This window comes from Centroberyx gerrardi, unplaced genomic scaffold, assembly GCF_048128805.1.
Source record: "Centroberyx gerrardi isolate f3 unplaced genomic scaffold, fCenGer3.hap1.cur.20231027 Scaffold_489, whole genome shotgun sequence".
NCBI classification, from domain to species: Eukaryota; Metazoa; Chordata; class Actinopteri; order Beryciformes; family Berycidae; genus Centroberyx; species Centroberyx gerrardi.
The window spans coordinates 1-12418 of NW_027605310.1; the positions used below are offsets into that span (position 1 = coordinate 1).

General features: G+C 44.0%; 1 protein-coding gene across 1 annotated transcript in view; it reads right to left on the bottom strand.

The window, feature by feature from the left end:
• Positions 1-106: 106 nt before the first annotated feature.
• Positions 107-12418, bottom strand: part of LOC139910126 (A-kinase anchor protein 13-like) — a gene marked incomplete at both ends in the record, with an annotated part of 29346 nt that continues 17034 nt past the window's right edge. The window contains 10 exons of the mRNA XM_078282445.1: positions 107-295; positions 553-635; positions 2781-2962; positions 4610-4686; positions 4940-5188; positions 7845-7962; positions 8735-8860; positions 9778-10034; positions 11356-11502; positions 12258-12370. Coding sequence (XP_078138571.1) covers positions 107-295; positions 553-635; positions 2781-2962; positions 4610-4686; positions 4940-5188; positions 7845-7962; positions 8735-8860; positions 9778-10034; positions 11356-11502; positions 12258-12370 — 1541 coding nt within the window. The remainder of the gene's footprint in view (positions 296-552; positions 636-2780; positions 2963-4609; positions 4687-4939; positions 5189-7844; positions 7963-8734; positions 8861-9777; positions 10035-11355; positions 11503-12257; positions 12371-12418) is intronic.

Here is a 12418-nt window from a genome sequence, read left to right on the forward strand (position 1 = left end):
GTCTCTCTTTCTCTCTCACTCAATTCATTCTGCTTTATTGTTATGAATATCAGATTAACAAAGCATCTACATACAGTGGAATTAAATCATGAGCTCTCTCTCTCACCTTCCTGCAGGGCATCCTTCATGATGGCCGCCCCCCTGGGTGGCTCCAGGCTGCAGGCTGACCTGAAGAACGGCTCGACTGGCCGACAGGCCTCCTCGGCTGGGCTCAGACCCTCCCACATCCCCCTGAACAGCCTGACCTTCTCCTCCAGCAGGGACATGATCTCTGCATCCTTCTGCCTCAACAGGTCTGAGCAGAGAGACAAACAGGAAGAAAGAGAGACAAGAAGGAAAGCAGACAGGAGGGCAGGAAGACAGGAGAGAAGGAAGGAAATAAGGAAGGAAGGAAGAGAAATCCCAAACACTGTATATGAATACTGAAGGCATAAACAGAAAACATTGTGTGATATTTGCAGCAAACGTATCCCTTCTCTCTCTTGCTCTCCCACACACACACACACACACACACACACACACACACACACAGATTCAACATGTCCCTCTTACCTCTCATCTCCTTGGCTTTAGTCTCCAGTTGTCTCTTGTCATCCTCCGTCTCGCTGGGAATCCCTTCATCCTCATCCTTCTCTCTGTCCAACAAACAAAAATCATCATTTACCACATCTACAACCAACCAGCAGCCTAGTGTGGCCTTGTGTAGCTCAATGGGCAGAGCAAGGCACCAACACTGTTGGGTTAGGGGTTCAATTCCCACTCAGTCCACCCATACTACAATGGAGGCCATCATGGTATTGTAAAGCTCTATGAAGAGGAAATTGTGGCTGATAGAATAGTGTGTATGGCATGATGCTAAGAAGATAAAGCCACATCAGGACTTTATTGATGAAGCACCTATTACAAAGTACTTTACAGAGCAACAAAAGAGCACAAACTATTCAATTTAAAACAAGAGAGAAATGACCAAGTCACACATTTTAACATGCAAAGCCAGACAGGCAAAGAGCGCGTTTACATGCACACTAATAACCCGGTAACAGGGAATAATCAGGTTATGGCAATAATTGAATTGACGTGTTAACATGCACTCTTGTAATGCGATAACAGGGAAAACCCCGGTTTAACATGATTCAGTCATACTTGGATTTCTCTCCTTAAGGAAGTGACGTAAAAAACTTCCTGCCGCTTGTTTTGGATTTTGAACATACTGTAGCTCACACGCACGTAGCTTATTTCCATATGGTCAGGTTTCTGTGTCTCATTACTTTGCACTACTTATGGCTGCAAAACACTTAAATGAACACTCTCCTTATCATTATCATATTCCTCATCAGTCCAAAAGTGAGTCTTGCCGGTTGTCATGTTTACTGCTTCCGGGGACGTTGTTCTTTATCCGCAGATGTAAAAAACCAAAAGAAAGCAGACTAAGGGTATACTAAGGGTATACATGCGCCGAATAATTGGAAAGATTGGGCAAAAACCTAGCTGTGTTAGTCGGGTTTCTCATAATGCGATTACAGCCTTTATCCAATTAAGCAAATCGCACTATGTTGTTTACATGACCACTTGAATAATCAGGGAATTGCCTTGGAATTGCATGGTAACGCACTGAATGTGAGTCTTGGTTACATACTTCATTTCTTGAAGTATGAGTGGTGCAGCAGCATCAGAGCGTACATTTTTAACATGGGTGGCCCCAGTGGGAAGTGAACCCCTAACCCTGGCAGTGTTAGTGCCTTGCTCTACCCATAGTTACACAGGTATATATATCTAATGTAAGTGGTGAGAGTTTGGCTTTGATGAAGTAGACAGCCAAAGCAGCGGTAGAGAAACAGTTTGTCTATGTTTTCCACGCCTGCGAACAGCTTGAGCTCCATCGTGTATTTTGACAGAAGTCAGAGAGAGAGAGAGAGAGAGAGAGAGAGAGAGAGAGAGAGAGAGAGAGAGAGAGAGAGAGAGAGAGAGAGAGAAGAGAGTACCAAATCACTGTCCTCCCTGCTGGGCTGCAGTAGAATAATCCTCCGCTTATAGTGAGCTGCCCTTGAAGCCAATCCAGCATTAGACCGTCCCTGAGTACATCCCATCCCCAGGTAGAGTAGTGCTAATCCTCCTGACAGCACAGTCCTCCATCACAGCTTACCGTACATTACCATGTAAAGAACTGGGCTGGGTCTAACTCCTGGGTTATGGGGGAAATGGAGGTGAACCCTCAGATGCCAGCCCTGGATGTAAAGCACTCTGAAGGGGAAGCATGCTTCGCCATGGAGGTGAAGGGTTCCAGTTCAGGGGAGGGAGATGGACTTACATGCAGAGCTGCTCATTAACAAAATTGCAATCCTGACTATTACAGGTGCTGCAAGTTTTTGTTTTTTTTTGAAAGCGAGAGTTTTTAGACTACTTCCTAAATGCTGTTTTCCGGTGCTGTAGAGAATTCCTCTGACAACAATATAAGCTCCATGTCAGAGAAACTATTTGATTTTATTTAAAGTGAGAAAACTCTAAGCATTAGTATCTTTTTTTAAAACCTCTGATAAGTATCCCCGCCCCCTCCCACAAACTGTGTTTTTTTTTTTAAGATCTGAAAAAGAAATTCAGAAAAAGCTGCATCCCCATCTAACAAAATCTATATCACCATGGCAACAAAAATAAATAAACAGACAGATATATAAACACACAAATAAATACATGACACAACTACATGAATAATAAAAAAAAATAAATAAAACAAAATAAAATAAAATCGCAATAAGGAGTTTTGTTTCTGCAGCCCGACTTACATGGATTGCATGGCGTCCTGGATGAGCTGCATCCAGGTGTTGCGCTCGTCCTTGGAGCTGGCCAGCACCTCCATCATCTCCGGCTTCTCGATGCCCGCCGTGATGAGGAAGAGGCCGCGCTCCTCGTTGGCCACCTCCCTGACGATCAGCTTCTGCAGGGAGATGACCGTGGAGCGCTGGTCCTGCAGGGAGACGAGGGAGGGAGGGAAGGAAGGAAGGAGGGGGATTGATGGAGGAGACGAGGGAAAAGGATGATTATGGGAGGGTCAAGGAGGAGAGGGGAGAGATAGATGGTGAGGAAGGGGGATGAGGGAGAAGAGAAAGGGAGGAGGAGGGAGGGCAAAAAGGAGAACAGAAAGGGAGGACAAGGGAGGGCAAAAAGGAAAATTACGGGAGGAGCGAGGAGTGGAGGAGAATGGATGGATGGGGGAGGAAGGGAAGAGGAAGGGAGGGGAATGAAGGGAGGAGAGAAAAAAAGAGTAGAGGAGGATAGAAGGGAGGTCAAAATAGAAAAGAAAAATATGGGAGGAGCAAGAAGTTAGGGGAAGGAGGGAAAGATGGTGTGGAAGGGGAGGGGCGTGAGGGAGGGAGGATGGGATGGAGGGATGGAGGAGAGAAGAGAGAAAGGGAGAGGAGGAGGATAAAAAGGGAGCGTGGATGGTGAGGAAAGGCAGACAGACGGAAAGAGAGAAATGACCATTAGGTTCTGGTTAATGTTATCATCCACATGGGAGTCAGCTGACTGTTAAAGCCTCGGCAGCCCTGGCGTCCTCAAGGCTGCAAGCTGCTCTACAGATAAATCACATTTCAGTAGTGTAACATCAGAAAACCGCAGCTTCATTTCTGCTCTATCCACTTAGCAGCTAAACGCTGAAAATATAATCACATCTGCTCTCACATCTTCCCTTGTCTGAGGTTTAAAATAAAACATTCTACCTCTCTCCTTACCGCTTACTTCTTTCCCTTAGCAGTCCTCTATCATCCATGATCATTCTAGGGTCACAGGAAAATGTGTTCCATCTGGGTGCTGTGACCTTTGACCCTTCACCTCCTTACTACCGGTTGCTTGTAATGTTGGTGATCTACGTAGAAAGCGAAGCTTATTCTACGGTTACACTCAATATAACTCTCCATTGGATGAGACAGTCTTGCGTCAGAGGAAATCATCAGTGCCTAAAATGTAAAATAAACACGTAAACCCGAAACCCGAAGCAGTTCACATGGCTGTCATCCATTCAAAACCGCACGCTATTCCTCTGTTCGGTGTCAACAGCCTCAACTGAGACATGCCAAGCCTTTTTCCATGATGGACGTGATTATTACGCCACTGTTTCCATTCCCCATACTGTGCGTGTGTGTGTGTGTGTGGACAATGTGCCATGAAACCGTAATTGTTGTAAACATGGAAAAACCAGCTCAAAAGCTATATAACGTGCAACGGCTGGGCCGGATGCCTGAGGCCTAGTTGGGCTTTATTAGGTGCTGCTAACTAGCAGCGGACAATGTTACACAATGGGAGAGCTAGCAGGCCAGCTAATGCTAACAGCAACAACAACAGTGGGATAGGAAAATGCGATAACAACCTCTCTGGCAGCGCTCAATAGGACCTTTATTACTGGGAATGGAGGGAGGGAGGGATGGAGGGAAGGAACGAGGGGAGGAAGGAAGGAAGGACAGGAGGAGGTAAGGAAGGAGGGGTAAGGAAGGCCTCTTGAAAGGGCAGCGATGGCAATGCCAATATTTAACCAGTAGAGGGAAGGAGAGAGAGAGAGAGATAGGGGAAAGAGAGAGGGAGAAAGAAAGAGAGAGAGATGAAAGCAGCGTCATACCAGCAAGGCGAAGACATATTTCTGGTCTTTCTCTTGGAGGAAGACGAAGACGTCTGATAGGAGCAGAGCGTGGACGTCTGGAGGACCAAAAGAGAGAGAAGAAGAAGTTGGGGATGGAAAGAGGAGAAGTTTAAACACATGAACACATGTCCACATTTCTGCAGTCTACATTTTTACAGAGAGAGAAGTGTGTCTGTCAGTCCGCCAGTCAGTCAGTCAGTCAGTTGGTCAGTTTGTGTCATGGCAGTATCTTTCATTCAGTCTTCATTCTACAGTCAGTCAGTCAGTCAGTCAGTCAGTCAGTAAACCAGTCAGTAAGCGTCTCCTCACCCTTCAGTCTTCCCTGGCTGTTCTTCAGCTGCAGCGCTCCGTCGTGGATCAGCCTCCTCCTCAGCAGATCCTCCCTGGCGAACATCTGGCCGCTCTTCATCATCATGATGGACTTGCTGTCCGTGCGGACGTGGAATTCCTTCAGGCGACGCTTCTTCTCGTGCTCGTTCACCTTGCCGTCCACCGCCGCGATCACCTCCTTGACGAGCCGCACGGCGTCCGTCAGGTCCTCGTAGTCCTCCTCGCCCTCTGCGCGCATCGTGGGAGGACAGAGGTTAGGAAGGCAGCAGCGTAGCAGTCCAACATTTAGAGAAACTGTCCTGTAACCGCAAGGTTCCATCGCAGCAACAGCAAAGTTTCCTTGAGCAAAAAACTGAACTCCATGTCTGATTATGCATTGTTAAGTCTGTCTGGATAGAAAAACGGCAGATTCGTGACTAAAATAAAAGTCTGACAGATGCAAGCTACACAAACACATAGTGTAGCAGGCGGGAGTGTGTGAATGTGAAGCAGGGCGAAAGAGTATTTATATGTGCAAAAGCCAGTCACAGTTGAACTGAAGCACACCTCACCAAATCATTTAATCAAGTGTTGAGTCACAAGATTTTATTTTCTCTTATGAAAAGTGAAAGAAACAATTCTGCCAGCGGTCTGAGATCATTTCACTTGTTTCCAATGCAGCTCAACTTGTTTCTCAAGATTTTGTATGTTGAAAACAGAACGGCCAGTGGGAAAATTATCTCAGTCCATTGTCAGATTGTTTCACTTGTTTTAAGAAAATAAAATATGATTTTAAGGCTCAATGCAATGATTTTTTAACCTTTATGTATCCATTTATCCAGGGAAGGTTGAATGCAAGCCATGTTCTTTTTCAGCCTTACCCTGCTTCACATTCATACAGTTCCAATACTCACACTGGGAGCTCTGCTGGAGCAGTTGGGGGTTCAGTGACTTGCTCAAGAGCATATCGACAGTAGTTGATGAGGAAGGGGAGAGAGTTTATCATGTACTCGGCAAGATTACGGTGGCTCTAAAACTCTTGTGCATTCTTGTGTCCTCCATGATGCATTTTATGTAATATCTAAATCACCGAAGCACGATTCCAAACCAATGAGGTTTACTTCCCAGCTGATGGTGATTTGACCAACAGGAACAAATGGGATGTCCCAAGATTCATTGTGAGAATGACACATCACGTCTGAGCAGCGCTACAGTCTAAACAGAGCCAGTTGATCGCACGCACGACGAGAAGCACACAGCCCATCTCAAACTGTAAGGAAGCTTCTCTGTGGTTGCTTTCATGAGAAGATCGTTCTCTCCAAGACAACTTGGGAAGAACTTTCTCTACAAGGTCACAAGTACCGACTTGAAGTTCTTGGATTTGATAATGAGCCAGTGTCTTGCTCAAGGACACTTCAGCAGGGCAGATGCTTGCCAACACAGGGAATTGAAGTGGGATTCTTTATGATAGGAATTAGAATTTAGAGAAGTAGTGAAAGACTAATACCGCCAGTGGTCTACAGGTCTGCTGGCCTGCTCACTGAGGAAAGCCTGAGAGTCAAAGCGACTGTGATATGCATGTCTTGTATATTGTACACCCAGTTTTTAACTCAGTGTGGAACATTTTTCCCCAGTGTGGAATATTTTTGTCCTGTGGTTGTTGTGCTCCAGCATCAAAATAGTCTCTCTAACTGTGCGAGTACAGTGTGTTTTTTCCACTCGGTATATATCACAGTTGGCAGGAGAGAGTGTTCTTAAAGCACCTTGGGGATTAACTCACAGCTCCCCCATCCCACATAGAACTATAAACAGGCTTTGGGGAAGGATTAGAGTGAATGTACACAGTGGGAGGCCAGCTGACGAAAGCTGCTTTAAATCAGATACAAATATGGTGTGAAATATTTCAGCTAATCAAGGTGTGCTTGATCTATTATCCCATGCACTAAAAACACCCATCTTGACATATGGGCCTGTAATTAATTTCATGTCTTATGAAATCTCATTTTTCTCAGAACATGTGAAAAGATCTGAGTAACTCAACTTTCTCAGGAAATTTCCCAAAACAAGTGACATTTTCGTAAGACAAGTGGAATGATCTGCATTACTTCTAAGTATCGCCCGCTAAGGAAGTTAGATTGTAAAGAAAAGTAAGACGTTATAACTTCATGAGATATTGGACAAAGTGCAATTATTGGACTTTTTTTAGCAGATATTTTAAGTAAAAAAAAATAATAAAAAAATAAAATGTATGAGTGAATATGAGACTAAATGACTGAAAATGAACGTTGACAGTTCCTTTGTACTGTCCTTTTGACTGGAGTTAACAACTGTCTCTTACATCGTCCTGTAATGAAGGACAAATTATTGTGTTCTGTAATGAATAAATGAGGAAAGTGGCTTGTTGTGTATTTGTATGCTTGGGTGATGGCAGCGGGAAAAGCACAGATACAGATCGATTCAAACTTCACCAGCAGAAACCACAAAGTAAAAAAACGAATTAATAGAATAAAAGAGATGGGAAACGGACTTCATGTGATGCATCTAAATACAGGTTTTGAATGACTGCATAGTATTCTAATGTATTTTAGTTATCTAACCCTTATTCCGAACCGCCTCCATTCCCCAGCAGGTTCAATTAGAGACGCTGTACTATGATGCTACATGTTCAATGTTGTAATGGCATTTAGTTAAAGCATCAACTATTTCACATACACAGACTGTCCATACAAACCGCAATAAACTTAGTTGCCTTGTTGCCCTGCTCTGGAATTTTTCAGGTGGTTAAGATTGTCCCAGTGGGAACTTTGAAATAGAATTCCAGTCTCTAGTTTCTTCAGTTCATGGCACTGTGTACACACAGTAAAAGCATGAATGACTGCTGAGAGGAAGCCAACATGCAGCTAACCTTTAGTGTGCTGCAGCATTCTCTGAATCAGCACCGGGTACTTCGTTATCCTCTGGGTCACCAGCAAGATGCATTCTGGGATACCGAGCCGCCGCACGATGCTGCTGCTCATCTTTTTCTGGAAGATGAAACCCAAGAGTCATTTGCTGTACAACAATCTAGGGATAATGCTCCAGAGTGTTATTTATCGTGATTATGGTTATGACAGTGATGCAATGCTGGCAGCACTGAAACCTCCATAATCAGAGTAAAGAACCTCCTCTTGGGTATTATGGCTTTTATACATGTTCCAACACATGTACTGACTGAAAAGTCTTCTCTCAAGTAGTGTACATACAAAAGAATATAAAAGAGGAGGAAAAACAAGAAACATCGCTAACCAGCTCCCTTGTTAACACAAGAGTTGGCAGAGTAACCATTAGAGAATGGCATTTCCATAAAATTCTATATAATATAAAACATTGTTGTCTGGAAAATCAAAATGATACGACTTTCTGCATGATGTATTATGATTCATTACTGCTCCATGCATCTACACATGTAGCCATTGTAGAAGTCCCATTTTTTACTGCACGCTTGCTGAAGCAGTATTGTACTTTAGCCTCAAGAACTGTTTTGGAGAAAAGAAAGAAAATCATGTTTTGCTCTTTTGAGCCATCAGAGGGTACAATAATTCTCTAGTAACTACTCGGTGTTATAATCGCTATATATGGTTCTACTACTAAATCTTGAAGAAAGAATAACTGTATCTTCAGCACCAGCGGGTTTATGGTTATATGTTTACCGCTGTATACAGTACTAATGCAGTATAGATACAAGATCAATGCATGAAGGAGGACTTCTACAAAAGGACACCGCTATATGATCCTGAGCTGGGATGAAGGTCTCACCTTGATGAAAGCCTTGAAGCGTTTGTCTTTGGCCAGGAGCTCCTTGTAGAAGTTGACGGCTTCGTTGTGGCGGCTGCAGAACCTGCCGTACACCCTCTTCATGCTCTCAGCATTGGACCCTGAGAACTGGACCGGGATTTGACAGGCATGAATAAACAAACCAGGCGCCAGTACAGCATAGCCAAAAAGAAAACAAAACAAACACAGCAATAATAATAGTAGCCATCTGGAAGTCTGATAACGTGAATAGCCAATGATGCACTTCTTCACACTGTGCATGTATTGTAAGCTCTTTCCAGTAGATCTGTAAACTGCGGATATCTGTAAATCTGTAAGTCTGTCAATAGCCATCATCTGATAATTCTTTTTATCCAGCAGAAACTCTTTGAGATGCTCCATCATGTTGTATCCCTGTATTTTTAGCTTCTGTTAGCTAGTCTCCACCACCTGTCCTTGGAGCAGGAACACACTGACATGAAGGATAGGTGCTTGTACTCTGGGGCAATTTGGTAGCAGGCTGCTGGGTGCTGTTAGCACCTGGGTTCAAACCGGAAACCTTTCAACAGCTAGGCTGCCTCCCTAAACAACGTGTCTATAAGTTACAGGAGCTTGTATGTAGCAGCTCCATTAAGTGTACTTTCTAAAGCTGTTAGGATTCAAAGCGCTGACATTATTTTCCCCACAGCCGAGGAGCCTGTTCCCTGTTCCAGTGCTTGTCAAACTGGGAAATGGTTTTGGGTGGTTCACAAGATGATTTATGGAATATATTTCTAATGCACACATTTAGGATGAAAACATAAACTTGTGTTTTTCATCTTTTTGACAAATGCCTTTTTCTTGTGATATAGTGAATATTTGCAGCCTCTGTGCTTCCTACAGTAATCAATCAAGTAAAATAGCCTGAAAAGGGAAAATTAAATTCATCACTTTAGTTCACCACTTAGTGTATTTAAGCCTAGAACAGGTGGCCACGAGGCAGCACTGACTAATTTTTGGGATTGAGAACCCCTAGCTTCATCCCAGCAGCCCTCCCTTGCGCTGACCTGGCTGACCAGGATGTCTCCTATCCTGTTGATGATGAAGGCTCCCTCCATGCCTCCTCCCTCCTGCTGGCTCTCCTTCTTCCTCTCCAGGAGGCGCAGGAGGTGCTGGGTGTGGAGCTCCAGGAGCTCATCCAGAGCAGGGAACAGCTTGTCCACCGTCTGCACCTCCAGCTGCACCTCCTTCTGCAGGCCTTTGCTGTATACCTCCGACATGATGCGCAACGTCCGGATGTGATGCATCTCCGTCTGCATCAGCTCTGCAGGACAGACCGGGGAGTGACACTTAGTCAGAGAATGACTCACATATATGATATTTGGTGGAGGCTTTTATCCAAAGTGCTTCACAGTGCCATGTGGCTATACATTGTGAGCATAGGTGGCCATAGTGGGAGTCAACCCCTAAATATAATGTTCTATTTAAGCCAGGCTTGCATTCCAACCCAATTCTACAATTTCACACTTTCAAACAGATAGGGAGGAACTATTCAGTGAAATCTGCTGGTGTACTATTAGGTTGGAATGAAAACCTGCATACTCTTCCATGAAACAGCACTCCACTGGCTTAGAGGGAACATTGCATAACATATGACATTTGGTGGAGGCTTTTATCCAAAGAGCTTTACAGTGCCATGTGGACATACGTTTTGACACATACATAGTGCCTCGCTCAGCTCACAGCTACAGGACCACAGTGAGGCCAGCGGGGTTAGCGCCAGTGTTTTACTGAGCTGAGGCCAGATTAACAAAACTTAACTTTCTGAAGTGCATTTTTTTGCATCTATTTAGCAGAAAAACATTCAGTAGAAAAATGCAATGCAGCCACAAAACATGTTGCATTTTGAGTAAGAGGTGCGACTTTTTCTCGAGTGGAAAAGCTTGCTCTTACAGCCACTATCGCTCTTTCCACCTACATGTATAACCCACAGCTGAACGGAACAAATTCAGGCCTGCTGTCTGGCAGTTGTCGAAATGTGCGTGCATTCTGAGAAATGTAGGAAATCACTAACGAAGTAGAAGGAGACGAGGCAGTTTGAGGGAAAGTGGGTGCCGCAAAAAAATAAATTACAACACTTCATCACAAAATAACTCCTGGAACGCATTGAACATCACAGACTGATAATATATAACAGGGTAAGAGTATCTGAAGGAGGAATTTCCCTTTAATAGGACTTTAGCCAAAAGGCAATAACCAATGCCTGGGCGTTTTCCTATACTTTAAGTTACGTATTTAAGTAAACCATAAATGTACCCACTCTTAATAATTGTTCAAAATTGGTTTCTAGATGGAAGTACTATGGGTTGCAGCTAGGGAGGAAAATCAATGCACAGAATGGATTATGATTGTTTCTATCGTGGTTGCTAAGTAGGCCCCATTTGAGATGTTAGTAAGTAAGAAACCAAGAGAATTTTGCAAGAGATGAGACCAATCTCAAGAAAATATTGGGAACTGCACTTAACTATTGAGTATTATTAAGAACCTCCTTCGGTAACTTCATAAGATCTAACTTCAGAGGTCTTTTGTGAATCCGGCCCCAGGTAATCATTATAGAGAGTGTAGAGTGTGGCGGTCAGACGTACCGTAGATGACATCTTGCCTCTTCACCAGCTCTTTTTCCAGGTGCTGCAGGTACTGCTGGTCCACGCTGAAGCTCCAGGAGTCCGCCTCCAGCTCCTTCACCTCCGCCTCAAACTCCCCCATCAGCTGGCCGTCCATCATCTCTGTCCCTGCACCGACAACACAGCCTGCACTCACACTTTGCAGCTCACAGTTACATTTTAACAGTCTCATCAGATTTGTTTAGGTTGCTGTGGTTGCAGTTTTGCTGAACTATTTTTGACGACAGCTTGTAAGTTATGGTAGCTTGTAATAAAATCATTAAATGAATATTTTGTGTCAAATAATGAATATCTTTAGTAAATAGTGATGAGGAAGATATTACTTTTTTGGGTAACGAGCCCAACACTGAAGTTAACTGCCAAAAAAGGCAACACTTTAATAAATACAAGGTAGATTGAAAGCAGATGCTTCCATACAAATCTGGTCCCTATGATGAATAATCAGTTAACAATCTATCATGCATAGGGTATGGCATCCCTCCAATACAGTTCAGACACTTGAAGGATCAATGCCAAGGCACACTGAAGCTGTGCTGGTGGCTCCTGGTGAACAAACGCTCTATTAACACACTTTATGTTGGCGTTTCCATCTCATTTTGTCAGTTAGCTGTACATGCCCACTCCACTGACATTAAAGCCGTTGCAAAATAACGGCTCTGAGTTTCAGCCTTTAATCCTGGTTGAACACACTAGATTTGACCCTGTGTGTCTGAGTTGGCGTGACGGTGGAGGGCTGATCCCATTAAAACACCAGTCACCTCTCTATTTTCCAGTCTAGGAAATGGAGTCTCAGATCACAGCTGTTCTGCAGCTGTCCGAGGCAGTGATGACACTGGTAGGTATGTGTGTGTGTCTGTGCTGACCTTCATCAGTGAGAGACTCCATGGACTCGGTGACCTGGTTGGTTCTGTTGAGGGAGTCAGTGGACTGGGAGAGGTACCGCAGGCCTTTAATGGGCATGTCGTCGAACACCGGACTGGATGGAGAGATAAAAACAATAATAACAATAATAATAATAGCTTTG